This window comes from Lingula anatina, chromosome 7 (assembly GCF_051362555.1).
Source record: "Lingula anatina isolate TDL-2025a chromosome 7, LinAna3.0, whole genome shotgun sequence".
Lineage (NCBI taxonomy): Eukaryota > Metazoa > Brachiopoda > Lingulata > Lingulida > Lingulidae > Lingula > Lingula anatina.
The window spans coordinates 19,159,991-19,186,356 of NC_141773.1; the positions used below are offsets into that span (position 1 = coordinate 19,159,991).

At 37.1% G+C, this 26,366-nt stretch overlaps 1 protein-coding gene across 6 annotated transcripts; it reads right to left on the reverse strand.

Annotated features, from left to right (window-relative positions):
* Positions 1–2,144: 2,144 nt before the first annotated feature.
* On the reverse strand, positions 2,145–26,279 carry LOC106167025 (uncharacterized). Of its 6 annotated transcripts, none has more exons than XM_087018373.1 (9): positions 26,003–26,279; positions 24,838–24,996; positions 24,461–24,559; positions 23,603–23,701; positions 5,692–5,842; positions 4,316–4,446; positions 3,942–4,081; positions 3,205–3,379; positions 2,145–2,781 (listed from the first exon to the last, which is right to left on the reverse strand). In XM_087018373.1, the coding sequence occupies exons 1-9, from the start codon at positions 26,079–26,081 to the stop codon at positions 2,558–2,560; spliced, it is 1,257 nt and encodes a 418-aa protein (XP_086874499.1). In that variant the 5' UTR covers positions 26,082–26,279; the 3' UTR covers positions 2,145–2,557. The 6 variants fall into 6 exon arrangements, with proteins under 6 accessions (XP_086874499.1, XP_086874501.1, XP_086874502.1 ...); XM_087018375.1 differs by lacking the exons at positions 2,145–2,781; positions 3,205–3,379; positions 3,942–4,081; positions 4,316–4,446; positions 5,692–5,842 and adding exons at positions 10,830–12,349; positions 21,416–21,590; positions 21,889–22,028; positions 22,521–22,651; positions 23,104–23,254 and having other exon boundaries at positions 25,934–26,022; XM_087018376.1 differs by lacking the exons at positions 2,145–2,781; positions 3,205–3,379; positions 3,942–4,081; ... (4 more) ...; positions 24,838–24,996; positions 26,003–26,279 and adding exons at positions 10,834–12,343; positions 12,872–13,046; positions 13,547–13,686; ... (4 more) ...; positions 17,464–17,622; positions 18,773–20,648.
* Between the last annotated feature and the right edge of the window lie 87 nt (positions 26,280–26,366).

Below are 26,366 nucleotides of genomic sequence, written 5' to 3' on the forward strand. Positions count from 1 at the left end.
CAACCTCCCAAACAGCTCTTATTGAGCAAAACCATTAATTCAATATATTTATGATCATAAATGTACCCCAACTTGCATTAGCAATTTCTGAAGAATAAACAACATAAAACATTATTATACACTCAAGTATTCATACTTAACCACATGATCGTAAGCAGACCAACATGAAATAACACACGAACATGTACATGTACACTACAGAGCTTCACACACTTACACAGCAAAAACTAATGTAATTACAATATAAAAATATTCACACATGCTTAACAAATTAAAACGACAATAACCAAAAACAAAGGTGAAAAACAAAATTAAAAATTTACGTGTCGACTGGTCTGCGCTAACTGGTCGAATGATCAAATATCATAACTTACCCACAATTCTCACAAATAGCACAACTAGCACAATATACAGTGTCGCCCCCTAGGAGAAAATAATTCCATTCTAATTCACTCCGTTCAACCGAATAGAATTATATATATTTGAAGTGCTGTACACAAATGTCAAAAATGTCAAAAACAATTCAACAAGCGAAACGCACGTGTTATTATTGACTGATGCAATTACTGATACATTGGTGAGAAGTGTTCAGTCTCACAATAACATACATGTACACTGAGGAAGGTCACGGTGTGACCAACTTTGTTTCTGCTTTCTCATTTTGTGTAGCAAATGAAACGCTTAAACTTCTGAATATTATCAATTAACTACACAGATGCATTTTCATCAGAAAACATCAAAATTTATGAAATGTTTCATTTTGAAATTTTTATTAAATATTCATCAGTTGTTTTGGTCTTTGGTGAAATAATTTTCTATATAGCATTGTACATAGCATTCCTCACGTGAAAATTTACAGCAAGTTTTTTCTATCAGAGGTTCCAAGTGACTCAATATTTTATAAGCTACACATAGCATGTTTTCTGATATGTTATTATGACTAGCAACCAAAACTTGAAGAAGTATAGTCTCTTCAGACATAAGTTTACCATCCTTATACAGGAGGCATTTGAAACTTATTTCAGCGAAAGAATAGTTGAAGATTTTACATTTTTACAATGTCGATAAAAGCTTGAACATAATCTGCACTATGATTCCCTGGACCTGATGCCACAGCTTTCTCGTATATCAAAAAGGAACCTATCCACAGTGGCGGCCTTTTCCTCCTCTGAGCGAGAGTTACCCAGACCTGAGAGGAAAGAGAAGTTGCTCCAGACGCGGAGGGATTGGATATACCGCTTGGCATGATTGGCTGCTGCCTCTTGGTCACCTAGAATTGACAACGTCATTTTACAGTCTATTTGCTTCGCAGACTCTCATTGATTACCTTGAGCAAATTAATAATAATTCACAAACATCTTTTTCACAAAAGATATTAGGTAGCCATTTTGGCCATGATCCACTTTGACCCAGATAAATCATTGGTATAGTATTATAATGAGGCAACTTGACTCCAGTTTACTAAATAATAGTAATAATAGTTAATAAGATAAATAAATAACTCGCGCTTTCGTCAATAACAATGCTTTAGTTTTGACGTCGCTTCAAGATGTGTCTTTATCCGTTAATTGAAACGCCATTAAGGATTTTAATATTTTATTAAAATACACATCCTCTCCCTGTATGTTAAGTTATCATTTTGATACAGAAATGAGGACACGTGAAGCATTTGGCAGCGTACCAATTTGATGGGCGAAGATCAGCAAAATACATTCAATTTTTATATGACAGATAACAACTAGCAGTATTTAAACTAATTAAACGGATTAGGTCGAGTGGGACTGTGGAATGATAATATGTAGAAAAGAACATGCACAAACAAACCCTTCTTTCCGCTCCTTGTCCATTCCTCGTGTTTTGGGGTCGCAATAACACAGGCTTTAACGGCTCTCAACACCCCTCACCGCTACTTTTTGTTAAAGTTGTTCTCCTACCTGTGTGATCTCTTCCTCTGAGACCATCTCCTTTCAGTACCTATAAAAGTTACAGGCTTAAAAACGTTACCAAGATACAGCTGATATTGCAACCACTTCTAAATATGGTTAATATATTCACGGTTAAATTGTATCACATTATTTCAACTTTAATGTGTGATTATAATTAAGCACGAAGAGAATACACGTTGTTAAATAGTAAACCGTTTTTAAACCAATTAAAATCGGTACTTTTTATTCAGAAATTACTCCATGATCTCGAATTGCCAATCATTTCCTCCAGAAATTATAAATAATAAAGTAACATAATATGCGATGCGTCCAATGGAGCATCAGAGCAACATGAAAACTATAACGACTCCAATGCTTAGATATAGTAAGTAATTGACTCAAGTCACACCATATAGAAATAATAAACAGCGAGTCCAATGACTGGCAAACAAACCCTTCTTTAGCTTCTGTAGTACTACCTTCTTCGCCCCTTCCCAAAAAATGTACGGCAAGCGATACGAAACAAAACCATGCGATTTTCCTAACCCTGTAACATTCATATTAAGGTAAAAATTCGTATTCCTCGGCTTTATATATATATACTTTAAATTCTCCTTAGCACAACCACCGCTTTACATTTTTCCTATATCCATACAAGCGCTAATAAAATCCATCCCATGATCCTCTGGGGCGGATGCCACTGCACTCTCGTACTTTAGAAAGAGCTTATCCACAATGGCGGATTTTTCCTCCTCTGAGCGAGAGCTATCCAGACCTGAGAGGAAGGAGGAGTTGCTCCAGGAGCGGAGGGATTGGATATACCGCTTGGCATGGTTGGCTGCTGCTTCTTGGTCGCCTAGAGCATACAAATCTATGGTTAATTACCTTAACAAAGAATGCTTCACAAACGAGATTATATATGACCTAAATCCAAGAGATGGGGACACAGGTCCTTGTGGTCTAGGAGGAGAAGCTTTAACGGTGACTTGCGCCAGAGCGCCGTGCCGGCGGAGCCGTACGAGGCGGGTCCGGACTAAAACCATAAGTACCGCCAGCGTACACGCTGGTGGTACTAATTAAAACGATAGCCCCTGTCTCTATCGCAAAGAGATTTTTGATATCAATAATATATTTTTGATATCAATAATATATACTTTCGACTCTGGAAACTCTGTGACGATATTCATGGTCAAAATGAATATCGTCACGTAATAAAACAACGTAGATAGAATGGGTAGAGTGGATAGAAACATTTAGGAAAGAAAATGCACAAACTTACCATTCTTTCCGATCTTGGTCCATTTCTCGTGAAATGGACAACGCACCGCTTTTGTTTCAATGGCCAGCAACTTTAGCCCACTTTTGGACACAGCAGAGTTCGGGTCACAAAAAGGAGCCCTGTATTCCTCCATGGTTCTGAAGTACAGGTTGAAGTTTGTGTTGTCAAATTCTTCCTGTGGAAAAGAGTGACATTTGTAATTGGAAAGATTACTTTTTTTAAATGACAAAAACGTCAAAACTCTTTACTTCCCATGTGGTTGGGGTCACTAAAGTAAAAATTGGACACCTTATATCATATTTACTTCGATCCAAACTTTTTCATTACTAAATATCGCTCGTGCAATTAAACTTCATTGTCCATTTTGAAAATACATTTGGCACACACCATTTCAGATCAATAGTGAACACAACATCCCATTGCCAAAATAGTAAAAAAAAAAAAAAATCGGGAATTTGCCAATTGAGTTCTTCCCGTTATCTTCACAAAAATCATTCAATGGTCTGCTCCTACACAAATTAAGGATAACATATCCAAATCACTCTCCTCGTGCATCTCACCCACAGTGTCAATCCATAGCCATTCTTGTCCTTCTTATTGGCTATTCATCTGAAATTGATCTCTCCCTCTATTACCATCTGTTTCCAGTGCCCGTTAAAGTTATGTTCCCGTACCTGTGTGATCTCTCTCTAAGTGACCACCACCTTCTACTACTTGTTACAGTTATGTTTCCCTACCTGTGTGATCTCTCCCTCAGTGACCATCTCCTTCCAGTAGTTGGTAAAGGTGTGGACCACGCTCTCCTTGATATTTTTGGTGGTCCCTGGATATTGTCCTTCCTTCTCTAAACAATCACTTATGATAACAATCCTGCCACCTGATGCCAAGTAATACACAAAAATATAAGTGTTTTGAATTAATCAGTAAGGAAGATTAATAAACTAACTAAGAAAATACAAGATAATGATAAACAAAAAGGTTTTGAAAAACGAAAGAAGCGGAAGATGTGGAATACAACAAGAAAAATTCTACGGTCACAATGAATACATGTTAACTTTGGAATAAAATGTACCAGTTACCATATTACATATCTTATGCATATAACTGATACCTGATCTCAACTCCTTAGCTCTAGCCAGGAGTATGGTCTCCCAGTCTTTGGCCGCCTGGGCTTGGAACAGAGCTTTCTCCGTAGGATCTGTGATATCAACATGTACCAGAGCTCCGGTGATTCTACAGGGTCTGTAAATATTTTGTGCATGATTCTACACAGTCTGTTAGTTCTTGGACACTTTTTGATTGATCAGCTGAAACAGCATGTTCAAAAATAGTTTCATTAAACGACTAATATAATATGCAGTGAATCAATAAAACCATAATGTTAAGGATGTTGTCACCTTTCGCCCAAAACTCCCTATTTACTGCCAGTCTTTGGGGTAATAAATAAATCGTCAGTGTCCAGTGACTAAATTAATTAACATTTACACATGTCATAATTTCCATTTTGGAGTTAAAACTGAAAATCGATTTCTCAAATTTCTCTTTTACCTGAGCACCCACGATCACCGTTTTAACGCCAATTTAATGACAAGTCTTAGTTAAGATTTAATCGTTGATAAAGCAAAAGAATGCCTTTGTTCAATCAAAATCTAAACCAAAATGACGGCACGAGCTTGTAGCTTATACTTTCTTTGTCAACTCTGCCAATTTTCGTGATAAAATCTTGTTCAAGGATGAAGTTACGCCTCATACCAATTGCTATCTCACCTCAAAAAAGGAAGGTGTTAAAACTTTGGGTCGCCCTTGCTTATACATTGCAATGAAAAAATATAAACGCTGATATTTTATATTTTCGAGGTTTTTTTCATTGTTTTAAATCAGCAAAAAGATGCATTATTGAATAGTTAGATGCAGGAAAAACTCATTTTCGGTATTTGGATGATAATAAAGGGTTACAATAACCTTAAAGCGTTTACATGTCAAATCTTTGTTACTTAACCGGGCCAAATGCAACCGTATAGTTTTAAATAGTATTAATTAAAGACATAGCAAGGGTATCGTTTCATATTTTCAGAAAAGTGATATTTGAACAGATATTTTCTGCTTTCTGTCTATCCTATATAAAACTCATTTTATAAGACTACTGCGCCCGCAGCAGAAATGCCTCACACACACACACACACACACACATATTACTAACATCTTGGACTGACTTCCACGGAATGGGGTGATTCCCCTACATGACTGAAGGAATTGTACAGAACCCAATGGGTCTCCTACAGGGGATTTCCATAAGGGCTTTTTTGAGTATTGTAAGATACTGGTGGTAGTGATTTATATGCGTTACACTGTGGGAATCTACCCTTGCTTCATACGTGTATGCTACTTTAAAATCTACGGCAGATAATGGCACACAGGTATATTATTTAGAAATTATTATATGTTATGACATGTGGTTTCATTTATAGAATTAAACAACGATCATACCCCGTCGACAACCATTCCATGGCAGTGAAGGACATTCCAAAGTGCAGGCTACCAGGAGGCAAACACTGGGAGTAGAAACTGGTACCACTGGCCAACACATACACATTGTCAAACTCCTGCATGTAGGACGTGGGTGCATGGCTCAGCAAACCTGGGTTTGGTGAAAATAAAGTATGTTAGCACTCTTAGGCCCCATACCCATAAACACCATCCGTGTACGACCCAACTCCGATAATATCAATCTCCCCTCTCATATGTCCAAATTAACTGAAATCTAATCTAATGATATTGGTTTGGCTTAATAGTCACATGAGGTAATACTTTAACAATCTAAACACGTATTATTATTATTAGGTTCTACGTCAAGTTGCAAAATGTGATTTTTAAATTTTCGCCAGTTTTGCCTAAAATTCCATGTGCTTGAGAAATATGCCATATGACTTTCATTATAAACTTAAGCGGGGGGAGAGCAAAAAAAAATCTGGTGCAATGTCGGGCCACCCTCGAGATCACTAGCGGGACCCTTTCGCACCAATGTTGACGTACCGGTATCTTGTGGGACTTTATAAGTTGATCGATATTCAGAAGTTCAAAGCCCACCACGTATTGTGGATGTGGGGCTCACCACACCAAAGAAACTGCTACAGCGTCGTGACATGAGCGCAATGTTATCTGGGACCCTTACATCCTTCAATCCATCTCAACATCAATTCATCAATCATCCATCAATCAAGTCAGTCTTCCACCAATCCTTCCACTCGTTCATCCCTCGATTCATTGTCCTTTCTGGGTAAATTTTACTATAGATGTTGTGTTAAATAATATGGTATGGTGCCATTAACCCACACATGAGGTCTTAATACAACAATTCTTAGTACCTACCTTGTATTCTAAAAAACAGCGACTTGAAGTCATTCACCGGCTGGTCCTCATACACCACTTGCACTGGTAAGTCTTTGCCATGTTTTTCACGCAACAATTCTGAAACATGTTAGTTTTGATTAAATTCTAAAGAATCTAAAACTTTTGATTTATTGCTTCTGACGTTGATTCATGAGCGATTGGTAGAGAATGGGCTTAGTTACACCTGGTGTGCAGATAGACATGGGACAACATGAAAACATTAAGTGTTACGTACTTGTGTAACAGGTAAATTTAAGTTTAAAAGTCATCATAACGTAATTCAGATTGAAAACGTTTTTAAAATTTACGCTGACCGACACACTATGATTAGTCACATACAAAACAAGGACCGCAAAATCAACAGACGAATGACACCGTATTAGTATGGGTATTTTTAGAATATGGCTTTTGATTCGTGTAGTTAGTGAAATAGATCTTTAAAAATTCAAAACAGTGCGAAGACATTTCTTAAAACTTCGACTAGTTCATCTAGATCAAGGATATGTATTTAGGTCCATACTCAAATAGAAAAGTGATATAAATTAATATCTCAGGCATTTTGATTTCGCATCTATAATCGGTCCTTGCGACCATCTAATAAAATCTGTAACAGCCTCAAAAGTGGTGCACAGCTTAATGGTGAGTTCTAAAGAAACAAACACAATTTTTAATATTCATCACTAAATTGTAAATGAGAGGTAGGGGAGACCGGGGCTAGTTGGACCCCGGGGTAAGTTGGCCCCCCGTCGATTTATAAAAAAGTAACCACGAGGTAAAAAAATTGGCCACATACTTTTGTAAAGTGACCGTAGCCTACAATGCTAAGGAAGTGTCGGACGTCAAAAAGTTTTACCTAAGCGGTGAGTCGAAATAAACAATTTTTGCACCTAAAAGTACTTTTGTTTAAAAGAGATTTAAAAATCTATTTTCATAGGTTTTTGATCGAATATAATATATGTTTAGGGCATCAAACTGAAGCTCATTGTTTCAAGTTTTACAGAGATGTATCATCGTTGTTCATTCTAGCACCAAAAATGGCTGCCATCCTTTAAAATAAATAATGTGCACCCGGGGCTAGTTGGCCCCATTGACTCGGGGCAAGTTGGACCCTCATATTACCCACAAACCTTTGCGCGCAACGCTGTTTGAAATAAACAAGTTGGTGAAATTGACAAAGCTTGCCGGTGTTTACCGTCTGATTGATTTTATTTAATTTGCTCTCTGGTGTCTTTACAAAAATTTATATTAGAAATGTTCTGTTGATTGTAGCCTATGTATTAAAAAGTAAATCCATTGGACTTTCCTTAGAAAAACATTCATTTTGCCTTAATTCACTGTAAGGGGATTCCCTTTGTATTTATAGTGTTATATGTGGCTCCAAGGGAATTTTCCACCCCTCCCTAGCTAGAGATCATTGTTGAAACAAACTCAATGGTTTAAAACTGAATTTGTTACTTCCTTTTAAAACGAAAATTTATTATTCGTTTTCATTCATTAAAACCCTGGGCCCAGTTTTATAAAGGACGTTTAGCACTAACCAGTGGATAAGCCTAACCAGTGGATAAATTCCCCTAACACCCATTAACTAAAAGATGGTTAAATTGTGTTTTATATACAGTCTTTTAACAGAAAACAGCCAATTAGTTAACTGGCCAGTGTTTTACTGGATTAAATAATTATTTAAAGGTCAGTTTACTAACAGACTATTTAGGTCTGGTTAGAGTTAAACACTGGTTAGTGCTAAACGTCCTTTATAAAACTGGGCCCTGCTTTATACCATTATTAATTTATTCTTAATTAAAACAAAAACAAAACAAATTTTATTGATAAATATTTTGGTTCTTGCAACACATACCCCCCCTCCCCCCCCCCCCCCCCCCCCCCCACAACGTCACGTACGGAAACCTCAATAAAACTGCCTCATTTGAACTATTTATTCATCAAACACTCTCAAAAACCAATTTAATAAGTTAAAAATGTATAAAAACGTATTTCAAGGCGTTTACATGGGATATATACTTCATTTTCGTATAGGGGGGCCAACTTGACGTCAACTGCGTTTTTTGTCAAATTGTGAGCCATCTGGCATTATATTTGAAAAATAATGACGTTGCATACGTAGCCTAGTTCATGGGGCTTACTTTGAAACCGGTTTTGTTACTCTAACTCATTCCTAGTTGGCTCTACAAGGCCAAAAGTGTCTAACTGGGCCAACTTGCCCCGGTCTCCCCTATAATAATTCAATATCTCGAGTCACTCTAATGATAAATGTTATTTCTATGACCATTTATGTTGTCAAAGGCACCAGGTAAAGAAAGACAAGTTTGTAGAAAACAAAAAATAATATTATTGTCGGCGTTTGGAGGACTTATTATATAACCACCTCGGGTATTTCAAGTTGCCCCAGACCGCTATTAGGTAAATTGAAAAATGAATAAAATTGTTGTAATTTCCCCCGACACAATTAATCGCGTATCAGGAGAAAGCACAGTATTTGGATTTATGTAATGGAGGCATGCAGGTGAAATTCATCCATACGAGATTCAAAATTACAGAACAAATTTGAGTAAGACATTTACCGATCATCTTCTTTACAAGAAACATAGAGGTCCCGCCGTCTGCAGTTCCGAAGTCGGCAATAGTGAATGGAGATTTTGAATCTTTCACTGGAACCTTTTCTAAAAACAAATGGCAAAAATACAATGGCAGTGATAGCATACGATGAACAGCGCTAAAACAAAAGCATATTTAGAGGGCATGATCATACAATAACTTAATTTTGTTTATATATATATATACAGCTAGGCTAGGTATATATATATATATACATGTATATATATATATATATTATGATTTACCTTACCCAGAGCATTGAGGACCATAGGAGAGGCTGTATATATGATGTCAAAACATCCAATATTGTTGTCACTGTGGAAACCAGAGCCTGTCTTGCCGAAAGGGAAATGGCTGTGGGGCACTTGGATTTTTTTCATGCCTGCGATGTTTGTATTTTCTTAATGAAAAAGTAAGTGAAAAATCATTGACGAAACTTTGTTCTCAACGATATGAATAGGTCCAGATCCCAGGTATATCCCCGTGAATAGTGCATTAATTATCCTATCTCTAGATAATGAACCGGTGATCGATTCTACGCAAAGAATTTGAAAACGAATCACCAAACATTCCATGAGTTTTGTATCAAAGTGACGAGAGTGGTGCGAGATAATATAGCATTACCGTACCGCCAGTGCTTTCTTTGAAACTGACATAATCTACCGTGCTGTCAGGTAATGTAGCGCGTCAAGTTAACTTCAAAAATGCATGGTGGTACGTGTAATTTTATTTTCGATCAGCATTCAATGTGTCCCATGGCTGTCATGTTAATGTTTGTTAAGTAAGATTATTCTTTTCTGCTGGTAGCAACTACAAATATTATCTTTATTCTTTTAGTTGTATTTTATTGTATTCACTGTTTTGTGTATAAAAGGAATGCCCCAAGGCTGATATAGCGGTTTGTTTACATGGTATGTAAAATGGTTCATAATATATATTAAGATTTTTTGTGCAGTGTTTTATGTTTTTTAATTGCAATAAACGTCTACCCATACAGCGTCCGCCTTAAGTCGTTAATGGCCAGTTGCCATTCGCTACCTGGTTATTCATAAAGCTTGACTATGAATACATAATTCCAGGTAGGCTGACTTGGCTTGCTACGGTAGTTTTCTTATTTCAGTACTTCTAACTTTTCGTTCTTTGTCAATTATTCTTAAAGGTATCATACTCATCATATGAGATTCAAAAGTCCACAACAAATTCAATGCAAACAACAAACAGAAAAAAAATCCATTTTACCACAAAAACGGCGGTTATAGCAGTTATTCCGAAATCTGTGCTTGCAATCGGACCACGTTGACTTCCATAAATGGCTACCATCCGAAATAATCTCTTAATGACTCTTTTTGAAACAATTGTATTGGAACATGGAGAGTACAAAATAAAAATAGGCAAAAAAGGATATTATCCTCTTATGTGAATTGTGGTCTTTATTCAGGTTAAAAAATGCAAGACTTGGAATAATATTTTGTGAAATTGCTTTTTGATAAAAATTTAAGTACTTTTCAAGGACAAAGTGATGTAATACATGCTCTTCTTAAGGTAAATAGTAATCCCAAGCATTATTAAAGGCCATAGCCTTTTCGACCCTCTTTGTATGGGCTTAGCCGTTCATAAAATTTAAATGTACAGTAGTTGTACACGAGGAACAAAGAAAAAAATTACAAAACATAAATGTTGACAAAATTTCTGAGACCAGAGCTGGGATGAGGACAAGAAAAGAGAAAGAACTAGAATATTGTATTCTGATAGATGACCAAATTTATTTTGATTTATTGGACTCAGAGTTGAAAATTTAAATAACATGTACATGCCTTCTTGGGGTCTGCCTCTGCCCGATATTGGACAACAGGATTGCAAAACAGTTCCCAAAAGGTAAACTTTTATAAATTTAAATTGTCGTACTGATTTTGAAAGGAGGCTGCTTTATCACCAACCGAAACCACTCAGCAACTTTGAGGTATGTAAGTGTCTGCATGTATAAATACATTTCCTTTGCGCCATATGATTTTAACATAAACAGGCACATCCATAAAAGTTTTGCAGTTTTTCAATGTTTTCAGTGTCCAACTTCATCATGGTGTTAACCTGCTTTACAAAATATGCCTGCTTCTTTTGAATAGACTGGTACTTAACAGAAGTTCTCAATTTAATATTCACGCACCAAGGAAAAAGTTACAAAATGAGACCTTTACCATAGTACAAAACAAAACAGACAGCAAGATTGCAAAACATTACGAAAAGTGTCAATTAAACCAAAGCCCACTAGCATATTTTAAGCCAGTTTATATATTCTGGCTAGTAGTTTCTACATGATTGACGTTACTTAATAAATGTAACCTTATACCAAGATATTTGCAAAAATATCAGTTTCAGTTGTCACAGAGATAACGTTGCATTCTAATGTGCTCACAAGTAATGAAAACGACACAAAGGATTGCATCAAGCTCAGAGGTTAGCTCTTTCCCCGATATTTCGAGATTCCCCGCTTCACTCGTTTCGTTAAGTTGCTGTTAATAACTAACAGAACCAGTGCAGTACTGCGTTTTCCCTTTATAAACAGGGATCAAAGAGCACTCGGAGCCCATGTTCCATCCTACAGCAAGCCTGTAATGTTGTTTTAAAAGGATACCAAAATTATCTTTAATCAAACCAAAATATATTTCCTGGAACGCTTTCATTGATGATCAGTGTATTGAAGTCCTCGAAAGAGAAAAACTTGCACTTAGCGAATAATACACGCTTTTATGTGATAATGCTGACGTTGTAGCATGTGGCCGTGTCTTTTCAATATCCTGAACAGGCTACGTTATGTAAAAAAGACGTCTTGTCTCTTCAGATATGAGCTACTTTTACCATTATTATAAAAGAGGTAATGAAAACTTCTTTCGGGGAAAGCACAGTTGAAGATTTTACATTTTCACAATGTCAATAAAATATTGCACAAAATCTCCACTATGATTCTCTGGGGCTGATGCCACTGCTTTCTCGTACTTCAAAAAGAACTTATCCACAATTGCGGCCTTTTCCTCCTCTGAGCGAGAGCTATCCAGGCCTGAGAGGAAGGATGAGTTGCTCCAGACGCGGAGGGATTGGATATACCGCTTGGCATGATTGGCTGCTGCCTCTTGGCCACCTGGAACTGACAACGTCATTTCATCAGTCCATTTGCTTTTTGCTTTGCAGACTCCCATTGATTACGTTGAGCAAATTAATAATTTACAAACATCTTTTTCACAAAAGATATAGGGTAGCTATTTTGGTCATGGCCCTCTTTGACCCAGATAAATCAGTGATATAGTATTATTATGACTCCAGTTTACTGAATAATGGTTAATAAGATAAGTAAATAACTCGCGCTTTCGTCAATAACAACGATAAAGTTTTAAGTTTTAAGTTTTTCAAGATGCGTCATTATCCGTTAATTGGAACGCCTTTAAGAATTACTACACATTATCTCCCTGTAAATGTTAACGTATCAATTTGATAGAGGTACGAGGACAAACATTTGGCAGCTTACCACATTTAAGGCCAAAGATCGGCAAAATACATTCAATTCTCTTATGGCAGTGTAACAACTAGCAGTGTTTAAACTAAGTAAATGGATTGGATCGAGTGCAACTGTGGAATGATAATATGTAGAAAAGAACATGCACAAACAAACCCTTCTTTCCGCTCCTTGTCCATTCCTCATGGAATGGACAACGCACCACTTTTGATTCGATGGACAACACTCTTAGCCCACATTTGGACACAGCAGAGTTCGAGTCATAAAACGGTGCGTTGCATTCTTCTATTGTTCGAAAATAGACGTTGAAGCTTGTGCTGTCAAATTCTTCCTGAAAGTATTGATCGAAATTGTAACTGGACAGATTGTTATACTGTTTCTAAATTACCAAATCGTTAGGCAAAGACAGACATGTATAATAAATCATTTTAGACGTTCAGCTGTAATCTCCTAGAAAACCTCACACACATCGTTACACAGATATAGCTCTCTCAAAATCGCTTTAGCTGTCACTCTTTCTCTCTCCCTCTCTCAAAATGGTTTATTGATTTCTTATTGCAATACAGTCTCTCTGTGTTTTTGGATTGCGATAACACAGGCCTTAACGGCTCTCAACACCCCTTACCAGTAATTTTTGCACTTTTGTTCTCTTTCCTGAGATGCCATATATTTCCGGTACTTGTTTAAGTTATTTCCTCCTACCCGTGCGATATTTCCCTCAGTGACTATCTCCTTCCAGTACTTGTTAAAGTTATGTTCCCCCACCTGTGTGATCTCTCCCTCATTGGCCATCTTCCAGTAGTTGTTAAATTTACCTGTACGTTCCCTTACCTGTGTGATCTCTTCCTCTGTAACCATCTCCTTCCAGTACTTGGTAAAGCTGTGGAACACGCTCTCCGTGATATTTTTTGTGGCGCCTGGATATTGTCCTTCTTTGTCTAAACATTGAACTATGATCGCAGCCCTTCCCCCTTAACGTCAAGAAATACGAAGAAAATGAGTCTATGAATTATTCAATACAACAGGTTGATGATAAAACTAAGCAAATCACAAATCCATATAACAAACACAAAAAATGAATATATGGGTCTTACCAAGGAAAATAAAAATCGTTTTCAGATAGTCACACTTTACAAACCCAGCAGGCATAGTCGCGTTGGATCAACGTTGAAAACATTGATACAATGTTGTTATCTGACGTTGAGTCAACTTTCAAATCCAATGTTTATCCAACGTATTATCAACGTTATGGTTCAACGTTGTTTCAACGTTAAAACAACATAATTTGCCCGCTGGGAAAGTTATTGCATGCCTATTTGAATGTATATATAAATGATCAAATAAAGGAAACTAAGACGATATTGTGAAAAAAGCAGCATATGTGTTACGCGATTTAACAGATTTTATTACAAGAAGTTGAAATGCAAAATTAAAATCTATTCAAAACCCCGAGAGCAACTAGTAAGATTGACGTGAGAGTTTTTTTTAATTCTGGTGGTCATCAATGATTTGTGAGCTCTGATGATTTTTGTACAGAGTAGTCTCTTTATCTTTAATTAAATGTTATTAGAATAAAAGCATATAATACTGTACTGTATATCTGATACCCATGTACATATACCTGATCTCAACTCTCTAGCTCTAGCCAGGAGTATGGTCTCCCAGTCTTTGGCCGCCTGGGCTTGGAACAGAGCTTTCTCCGTAGGATCTGTGATATCAACATGTACCAGAGCTCCGGTGATTCTGCTTGGTCTGTAAATATTTTGTGCATGGTTTTACACGCTTTGTTAATACCATTTCTTTGACACAGCCGAACAAAAGACAGTGTTTCACAAATCATTTTATCAAATTCGCCCCCATTATTTTCTCTCAAGAAACATACATACATACATACATACATAACAAAGATAGATAGACAGAAAGATAGTTTGAAAAAATACTTTTAAATTTCAATAATAACGCACACAAAAGAGAAAACTTCCAAAAGGTAAGATAGCTGTCAGTTTGACCGGCTTAAATGTCTGTCCCGCCTACTAAAAGCTGTAAGGGTGTAATTAACTTTTGTGTGCGCTCGGCTCCCGGAAGCTGACAGAAATTAAGCGTGAACCCCCAGGGAGTTAGGTGGATCCAGATGGATCGATCTAAATCTGTGGGGAAACCAGTCTAAGAAATTATTCCAAATCCCTGGAAGCATTACTTATTTCAATTTTTGAGATATTAAAAATAGTTACTGTACCTAGTAGACAACCAGTGCATGGCAGTGAAAGACATTCCAAAGTGCAGGCTACCAGGAGGCAAACACTGGGAGTAGAAACTGGTACCACTGGCCAACACATACACATTGTCAAACTCCTGCATGAAGGAAGTGGGTGCATGGCTCAGGAAACCTTATAAAAAAACAAAATACCAGCCTTACTCTGGCATTTTAAGTGCACACACAAATTTCTTTATGGTCATACGTTAAGTTGCCATCGATTTCTATTGCTAAGCATCATGGGTCTACATGCTGACGTCATTAATAATTGCACGTCGATAATAGATTGACAGACCTCTTGTTCCAACGTACTCGTTTTCTACCCAGAGGTGTATAGAGCTTATCTGATTGCATTAACGCGTAGTTACTTCAAACTACCTAGTATGATACATGTAGTTTTATTGTGAATGCTGTCTTACTGCCTACCATGTGTTCTTAAAAACAGTGACTTGAAGTCATTGACTGGCTGGTCCTCATACACCACTTGCACTGGTAAGTCTTTGCCATATTTTTTACGCAAAAGTGCTGAAAAAATTGTAAGAAGAACTTCTAAACATATTTTTTTATTTGACGTTAATCAGAATTCGTCCAGTTGTGCCTGGTATGCAGATAATAATAATAATAATAATAATAATAATAATAATAATAAGCTTTTTATATGGCGCCTTACATTCTACCTCAAGGCGCCTTACAATAATGAATAATAAAATCAAATCATTAAAATGACTTCAATATTTAAATCTAAAATACTCATTGGAAACCATTTAAAATTAACACTACTAAAAAAACTAATCTTATTAAAATATATAAAAAATCTAAGAGACATAGACAGATCTAAAATGTGGGTCTTTAAAAGGGATTTAAAATTGTCAAAGTCTTATGCTTTTCTAATAAAATTTGATAAGGCATTCCACAGCCTGGGGGCGTAGATTTTAAAAGCCCGATCGCCATAACTTTTGAGCCACCCCTTCTCTAAAACAGAATATTCTAAAATAAGGTCATTCTCAGTATTGAGACGTGTGGACCGCCGTGGTGAGTTAAAACAGATAAGATCAGATAAATTTTAAGGTCCTTGTGTATGGATCGCCTTAAAAATAATGCAAAGTACTTTAAAATCAATCCTCTGCTTCACAGGCAGCCAGTGTAATCCTTTCAGAATGGGAGTGACATGGTGTGTACTTTATTTGTACTTTATTTGCACTTTATTTGGCAAACCAGTCTTGCAGCTGAGTTTTGAATAACTTGTATTTTTTTTAATCTGGTAGTCACTTATACCAAAAAGGAGACTATTGCAGTAATCTAATCTTGATGACATAAATGCATGTACTAATTTTTCAGTGGTTTTGTTAATTAACACTTTCCTTCTTTTTCCAATGCGCCATAGTGCATAAGATGGTAATTTACACACTTCAGATACACGCTTCCCCATAGTGCCATTTTCATCGAGGGTAACTCCCAGATCTTTCAGATAACATGTAATGTTGCAAAAAAAAAAAAAAAAAAAAAAAAAAATGCAAGCTTTGGCTATTTTATTAGCATTATTGACATAAACGCGTTCTACCAGACAAGGAACGGGAAATCAACAGAAAGATGACACAGTAGAAGTATGGCCAGAATTTTCAGAATCCATACATTGTGTTTCACGTTATGCTTTTGTTGCAGGGTTCCGCGAAGCCAAAGAGCATTTAAATCACTTCCTCATCCACATGTACTCAGTTCATATCTGATTCAGTGTTTCTGGAATATTTGTGTATTTTTGGATTTGTGAAGTGGCACTTACACGATTCCAAAAAGTAAAATGAACTGTGGTATCTCTTTATCTATTCCAAAGCTGAAAATAGGTCAGATTGAGGACCAACATAGTTCTATATGACTGTTAAATCCTGAATGTCCAAAGGCGGCCATCGGATAATATTTGTATATTTTTTAATATGACTTAGAATCCAACTAGGGTAAATCAAACCAACTAAATAAATGAGTTTTTATGTCAAAACTGTATTTGAAAAGTTATATAATTTAAAATTTCATGCATTTTTTCATTGTTTTCATAATATTGATGATAATCCATTCGTATGAGATTCAGAATTACAGCATAGATACGAGTAAGACAATTTACCGATCATTTTCTTTAAAAGAAACATGGATGTCCCGCCATCTGCAGTTCCAAAGTCTGCAATAATAAATGGAGCGTCCAAATCTTTCACAGGAACTTTATCTAAAAATAAACAGTGAAAATATATTGATTATGTTATATGTTGAAATGAATACATAGAAAACTGATACAAATAATCGAACATTTAGGGGGCATAACATAACATGTTTTCATTCATACATATGTTTGATGCCATAAAGCCACAGATTTGGTAGCAATAAGATCGGAAATGTGGTCCACAGATTCGACCACAGAGTCTAACAGTCCATCTTTACAGAGCAATGCACTTTGCATATTATATAAGTTGCTGTATATATATATCATTATAATAAAATATCTTACCCAGAGCATTGAGGACCATAGGAGTGGCTGCGTCGATAACATTAAAACATCCTATATTATTGTCACTGTAGAAGCCAGAGCCTTCCTTGCCGTAGGGAATGTGGCTATGGGGCAACTGAGCGTCTCCCATGACTGCAGTGTAAGAATTTTCTGTTCTTACTGAAATCGCAAACTGATATCGTTTACGAACCTATGTTCTTAATATGCCTCCCTGAAATTGTCAGCACACGACAGTGGTTCCAGTCAATGACAGTTCTTAGGATAAATGAATCCCTGAACATATACCAAAAGGTCGTTAAGTAGCTAGAGATCCCTTAATTTAGGTCCTACTGGGCCCCTCGGGTGACCAAGGTTCATGGGTATCATATGAAAGCTAGTTCATTAAGTTAGAAATATATTTCTTTGTTGTATTTCTATGTGGTATCTGTGCTATTTTGAATCAAAATAGCGGCATTTTTATTATATGTGTGATTTATATGGGTAAACTATCTGAAAAAATCAGGTGATCAAGACCTAGATTCAACAGAAATCTATTTTCCTCTTTTTTATTATCTAAACAGTAAATTGGATAAAAGATGTAAGCATATCCAATTATTAACGAAGCTCATTTCTCGCCCCTGCCTCGTAAAAACGGGGAGGGGGATGGATGTGTCTATAACATCAAGGCATCCACTAGTTTTGTCACTGAAGAAGCTACCGCCTTCTTCGAAGTACATGTACCCAGTAGGGTATTTGGTTGCAGGGCACCTGAACTTCTGCCATGTCTGCGGTGCCTCTATTTTCTTTTCTTACTGAAATCAAACACTGATAGCATTAAGCTAAATGAACCTACATGTATCTTCTCAATATGCCGCCCTAAACGAGTTGACCATTGGGCATACATTCTGTAATCACAGCGACGCTTTAGCCTCTTTTCAGCCACCATTATCCTCCACATGTTTTTGAACCTCCAACGGAGACACAAAGATCGCTTTCTTGTGTAAAGGAAGTTAGACGTCCCCCAGTTCTGTATGCATATACATCAATGTACATTTCAAAAGCGTTTCATAACACGCGTGTAATACATTCTACCCTATATGTATCACACATTAAACTAGAAAGCTCTCCAAGAGCGCAGACTTGATTTTCACAATTTAGGCAAAATGTAAACAAGAAAGAAATATAGTGAATTGGTTTGCTATAAGGCGAAATAACCCCTCCCAATCATAATGACCAAAAGCATTATCTTCATTGCAGCACCACCTTATTACGAAAATTACCAAAATGATAAGTTATTTAATTACTTGCTAAACACCTAGCTACCACCTACCTAGTTCCATTAGGCTGTTTTGAAAGGTGAAAGGAAGCTGTCAGCACTCCGTGGCGTCGAACAAGACAGGAAAGCATGCGAGAATCAGCGAAAAATGGGACTAACCTGACACAGCGTGAAACTACAATCAGGGAATGTCGTCCTTGAAATACAAAAGTAACTCCCCAAAACATTGTGAATACTGTTGTGCAAGAGAATAATTGGACAGAACTTGTAGAAAATAACGGCGGAAATTATCAGTTTTTATTCGTTGCCCCACTCGCTCGTCTACCATACTTTCTGACCCCACTCACAACAAAATCTCTCTCTCCCGAGACTGGGTTTTCATGGATGATTCATACTGACATCACTTCATTTTGACCTAGTTAGCACTTTTGTGTGTGATTTGATGGAAGCGGGTAGATAAACTAAATAAAAATATCAGATGACCCAATTAATTCAACTGAAATCACAATTGCTAATGTAGTGCCTATGTTCACGATTGCGCACGTTGTATCACATTACAACCACTTTAATATGTGCTAAACGAGACCTGCATATTCTTGTACCTTATATTATAGTGTAAGAGTAGGAAATAGCTTTGTAGATATATTATTATCTCCAGATGATGTGGCATTTATTGCTCCTACCGAGGAAAACTTGCAAGTTATGCTTGATAAGCTAAGTGAGTGGTCTTATAAATGGAGTTTATTTGTTAACCAAAAGAGAAAAAAAATCGTACATTTCAGAAAACCAGGGGTTGAAATGAGTAACTTTCAATTTAACTGCGGTGGAGTGCCACTTGACTATGAAAAGTCTTATAAATATCTTGGAGTTACCTTAGCAGATACACTTAATTATAGTGCAAATGCATATTAAGGAATTTTTTGAGTCCTTGGAACTTTATGAAAAAAAACATCAACAGTGCCAAGAGTGGAAACAGCAGGTGCCGTTTATTGAAGATTGATATGTCCCCGGATAGGTTTGAACCCACATCCTCCCGCTCCGGAGGCGGACACTCTAACGACAAGGCCATCTGCATATGGTGTTGACACGTATGGTAAATATGGTAATAAACAGCATGACATATATATATATATATATATATATATATATATATATATATATATATATATATACCAATGAGTGAGCATACCTCCCCAGTGACATGCATTGGCGGGTCAAACCTACAACCTGGAAACAAAACCTGCTAACCTGTATACCAACATATCACATAAAGGGTGTGGGCAACTGAAAGCCCGGGCCAGTAATAAGTGCACGAGTTCTGCATGCAGAAACACACAGAAAAACACTTGTTCATGCATAAAACCAACTATGGCCAATAAAGTAATGTTTATATTGACAAAGGATGATGCAAACTGTTCAATCCACGCCGTCTGCCCACTGCCATCACAAGTACTGAAACAAGGCTTACTGTCCAGCGAGCGAAAAGAGTCGGTGAAAGGGGTCAGCCAGACACTGGCTCCCGGTAATCTGACTTAGAGTCAGATTTATTTTAGAGTCAGATTGACTCCATGAGAGCCAGGGGGTGATTGACTCTTATAAGAGAGTCTAAAGACTCGGGTAGTGGGGTAATTTGACCCTTATATAGGAGTCAAATTAACTCCATGGTGGTCAAGGGGTGTTGATGGTCAGTGCATTGAAGTCCTCAACAGAGAAACACTTGCACTTAGCGAAGAATACATGCCTTTATGTGATAATGCTGACTTTGTAGCATGTGGCCGTGTCTTTTCGATATCTTGAGCAGGCCATGCAATAAAGAATAGCTCTTGTCAAAAAGAAGTCTAGTCTCTTCAAACATAAGTTCATTTTTACCATCCTTATACAGGAGGCAATGAAAAACATATTTCAGCAAAAGAATAGTTGAAGATTTTACATTTTTACAATGTCGATGAAAGCTTGAACATAATCTGCACTATGATTCTCTGGCCCTGACGCCACTGCTTTTTCGTACTCCAAAAAGAACTTATCCACAATGGCGGCCTTTTCCTCCTCTGAGCGAGAGCTATCCAGGCCTGAGAGGAAGGATGAGTTGCTCCAGGCGCGGAGGGATTGGATATACCGCTTGGCATGATTGGCTGCTGCCTCTTGGCCACCTAGAATTGACAATGTCATTTTATCAATCCATTTGCTCTCATTGCTTACCTTAAGCAAATTAATTATAATTCACAAACATCTTTTTCACAGAAGATATTAGGTAGCTTTTTTGGCCATGATCCACTTTGACCCAGATAAATCAGTGGTATCGTATTATAATGAGGCAACTGTACTCCAGTTCACTAAATAATAGTAATAATAGTTAATAAGATAAATAAATAACTCGCGCCTACGTCAATAACAATGATTTAGTCTTGACATCGCTTCAAGATGCGTCATCATCCGTTAATTGAAACGCCATTAAGGATATTAATATTTTATTAAAATACACATCCTCTCCCTGTATGTGAACGTATTATTTTGATACAGGCATGAGGACACGTGAAGCATTTGGCAGCGTACCATATTGATGGGCGAAGATCAGCAAAATACATTCAATTTTTATATGACAGTGTGACAACTAGCAGTATTTAAACTAAGTAAATGGATTAGGTCGAGTGGAACTGTGGAATGATAATATATAGAAAAGAACATGCACAAACAAACCCTTCTTTCCACTCCTTGTCCATTCCTCATGGAATGGACAACGCACCACTTTTGATTCAATGGACAGCACTTTTAACCCACATTTGGACACAGCAGAGTTCGCGTCATAAAAGGGTGCGCTGCATTCTTCTAGTGTTCGAATATAGACGTTGATGCTTGTGTTGTCAAATTCTTCCTGAAAGTATTGATCGCAATTGTAATTGGACAGACAGTTATACTTTTTCTAAATAGCCAAATCCTTAGGCAATGACAGAAATGTATAATTAATCATTTTAGATGTTCGACTTCTCTGTGTTTTTGGATCGCGATAACACAGGTTCGAACGAATCTCAACATCCCTAACCAGTACTTTTTGAACTTTTGTTCTCTTTCATGTATTTCCGGTACTTGTTTAAGTTATGTTCCTCTACCTGTGCGATCTCTCCCTCAGTGACCATCTCCTTCCAGTACTTGTTAAAGTAATGTTCCCTTACCTGTGTGATCTCTCCCTCTGTGACCATCTCCTTCCAGTATTTGGTAAGACTGTGGAACATGGTCTGCTTGATATTTTTTGTGGCACCTGGATATTGTCCTTCTTTGTCTAAACATGGAACTATGATCACAGCTCTGCCCCCTGAATACCAAGAAATACAAAGAAATTAAATGAGTCTATGACGGTTAAACTAAGCTAATCACAAGATAATATAATAAAAACAAAACAACAAAAAAAAGAATATATGAGGTGTACCAGGGAAAACAAGAACCGCTTTCAGAAGTCACACTTTACAAATATTGCATGCCTATTTGAATGTATAAATAAACGATTAAATAAGGCAAACCTAGACGAGTTTGTGAAATGCAGTATATGTGCCACACTACTGATCACACAAAAAGTACAAAAAGGAGAAATGCAGATACAAAAAGGAGAAATGCAGAAATAAAACCTATTCAAAACATCGAGAGCAACCAGTGAGATTAACGTACTTCTAAAAATTCTGGTCATCAATGTTTGTTTTGTGAGCTCTGGTGATTTTTGTACAGCGTAGTCTCTTTATCTTTAATAAAATGTTACTGAAATAAAAGCATATTATACTTTACTACATATCTGATACCCGTTTGTATATACCTGATCTCAACTCATTAGCTCTCGCCAGAAGAATGGCCTCCCAGTCTTTGGCCGCCTGGGCTTGGAACAGAGCTTTCTCCGTAGGATCTGTGATATCAAGATGTACCAGAGCTCCGGTGATTCTACACGGTCTGAAAATATTTTTGTGCATGATTCCACATATTTTGCTGGCACTAGTTCTAACCACTTGTTGGTATGTTCTCTGACAAAGCCGAACAAAAGGCCGTGTTTCACAAACCATTTTATCAAATTTTCCACCGTTATTTTCTCTCAAGGTACATACATACATACTGGGCATACATACACACACATACACACACATACATACTGGAAGATAGAAGGTAGTTTGGAATAGTTTGAAAAGGTGGGAGACAAACATTTCTCAATTTCAATACTAAGACACAAAAGACAAATACTTTAATGATAATGAACAATAAATCAATAATTTTAAGAACTACAGCAGTTTTTGACACAGTGGTACTAGTGCAGTGTATATTAGGTTAATCCGAATTATTAAACATAACGTCGTTCCTTGAAGCGTTGTTTATTTAAATTATTAAGATATTAAAAATAGTTAACGTACCTAGTAGACAGCCAGTGCATGGCAGTGAAGGACATACCAAAGTGCAAGCTATCAGGAGGCAAACACTGGGAGTAGAAACTGGTACCACTGGCCAACACATACACATTGTTAAACTCCTGCATGTAGGATGTGGGTGCATGGCTCAGCAAACCTCGTAAAAAAAACATAATATCAGCCTTCCTCTGGCATTTAAAGTGCATCTTTATCTCACACACAAATCACTTTATGGCCATACGTTAAACTGCCATCGATTTCTATTGCTAAGGTAGCATGGAGCTACATGCTGCCGTCATTAATACTTGCATGTCGATAACAGATTGACAGACTTCTGGTTTCCAACGTACTCGTTACACCACCAGCTTTACTGTTTTCTACCCAGAGCCGGGACGAGGCGTGTAAGTCAAATCTGATTGCATTCGGCAATAGTTCCCGCGTAGTTAGTTCAAACTACCTAGTATGATATATGTAGTTTCATTGTGAATGTACTCTTACTGCCTACCATGTATTCTAAAAAACAGCGACTTGAAGTCATTGCAAGGCTGGTCCTCATACACCACTTGAAGGGGCAGTTCCTTGCCGTGCCTTTTACGCAAACGTTCTGAAACAATGATAAGTAGAACTTCTTAAGAATAATGTTAAACACACACACACACACACACACACACACACATATTATTTTATTTGATGTTGATCAGAATTGGTATGTAGTTGTACCTGGTATGTAGATATCAAATGCAAGTTTTGAATATTTTATTAGCATCATTGACATAAACGCGTTCTACCAGACAAAAACAGTGAAATCAACAGAAAGGTGGCACCATATAATTATAAATATGTCCAATATTTTTAGAATCTGTATTTTGACTTTCACAGTATGTTTTCGTTTTAGGGTTCCACGGAGCCAAAGAACATATAGCTCCCTCATGTACTCAGTTCATATCTGTAACTAAGAAGTAAAATAATTCAGTGTTTCTGGAATATTTGTGTAATTTTAGATTTGTGAAATAGCACTTACACAATTCCAAAGAGTAAAATGAACTGTGGTTTATCTTTATCTATTTTTAAACTGAAAGTAGGCCAGATCGAGGACCTATTATATGAATGTAAAATCTTGAATGTCCAATGACGACCAACGGATAATATTTATAATTTTTTGAAATATGACTTAAAATCCAATTATGATAAATCAAAGCAACTTTATACATGTTTCTATGTCAAAACTGTATTTGAAAAGTGATATAATTTAATATTTCTTGCATTTTTTCATAATAATAATAATAATAATTATTATAACCCGTGTGTAATCCATCCGTACGAGATTCAGAATTACAGCAAATATACGAGTAAGACAATTTACCTATCATTTTGGTTATAAGAAAAATGGAGGTCCCACCGTCTGCAGTCCCAAAGTCAGCAATTATAAATGGAGCGTCCAAACTTTTCACTGGAACTTTATCTAAAAGTAAATAGTGGAAATATATGGATTATATCATATGTTGAAATTAACACATAGAAAATTGATACAAACAATCGAACATTTAGGGGGCATAAACATGCCATAACTTATTTTCCTTCATACAGATGTTTTATGTCATATAGCCACAGATTTAGTAGCAATAAGATCGGATGCCGTGGTCCACAGATGAGAAAGAGTCTGACAGTCCATCTTTCCAGAGAAATGAACTTTGAGGATCATATGAGTGGTTGTATATATGATTTTTCAATATATCTTACCCAGGGCATCGAGGACCATAGGAGTGGCTGCGTCTATAACATTAAAACATCCACTGCTGTAGTCACTAAAGAAGCCGGAGCCCTCCTTGCCGTAGGGTATGTGACTGTGGGGCAACTGAATGTCTGCCATGACTGCAGTGTAAGAAATTTCTGTTCTTACTGAAATCACAAACTGATATCGTTAACGAACCTATATTCTCAACATGCCGCCCTGAACGAGTCCACAGATTGTCAGCACACGACAGTGGTTCCAGTCAATGACAGTTTTTAGGATAAATGAATTCCTGAACATATACCAATAGGTCGTTCGGTAGCTAAAGATCCCTAAATTAAGGTCGTACTGGGCCACATAGGTAAGCAAGGTTCATGGGTGTCATGTGAAAGTTAATTAAGTTAGAAATCAGTTTCTCTGTGGTATCAGTTTCGAATCAGAAACTTTCGTTGTGTAAATGGTCAACTTAGGGACCATTCCCAGTGCCTATCGTACTAACTTTGGATCGATCTTTCTCCAAGGGGATTCGCACTAAATTGCTTTCAGCTTAAGCGGCTTTAATGTCTGTCACGCCTACATAAGCTGTTAGGGGGCAATTAACTACCGGAGGCCGCACGAAAGTTGATTACCCAGGCAGATTCGGTAGGCATGACAGACATTTAAGTCGCTTGAGTTGATGACAATTTAGCGTGAAGCCCATGGAGCTTGATCGATCCTGTTGGATCGAGCTAGGCATGGGAACCCAGTCTTACAATTGACTTTGCTGATTTTTATCGAATTCTGTTAACAGTGCTGATCGAGTGCCTGCAAACGATTGCATAACGCGCGTGTTATACGTGGTAAAGGCTGTTCAGGCCCGTAGCCAGCAATCTCAGAGGGGAGGGTTCGTTTTCTGAAAAAGTGGACCTTTTAACGTAAAATCCTCAAGTACATAGATCAAATTTTACCCAGAGTGGACCTTTTCCCAGCAAAAAGGGTGGTTCTTTCGAACCCCCCGAAACCCCCCTGGCTACGGGCCTGCTGTTGTATATTCATCACACTCGGCTAGGAAGCTCTCCTAGAGGCAGACATTCACCAATTCAAAATGTAAACAAGTATATTTACGTGGATGCATTGTCAGTTTTTATTCGTAGACCCATTCGCTCGTCTGTTGTCATTTCTGACCCCACTCACCAAAAAAATCCCTCTCTCCCGAGACTGGGTTTTCATAGATGATTCCTACTGACATCACATCATTTGACCTAGTTAGCATTTTTGTGTGTGATTTGATGAAAGCGAGTAGTCAAGCTGAAAAATATCAGATGACCCAGATTCAATTGAAATTGCAATCTCTTTTTATTGTGGTTTATATGTTCACGATTGCGCAAGTTGTATCACATAACATCCACTTTAATATGTGCTGAACACGACCCGCATGTTCTAGTAACTTGTTTTTTAGGACACTGAGCATACACGCAACAGTCTAGACACGAGAGCTTCTTTTTTTTTTAGCAAAAATGCATAAGGTATCCAAGATACTCGTATAAGTAAGGGATAC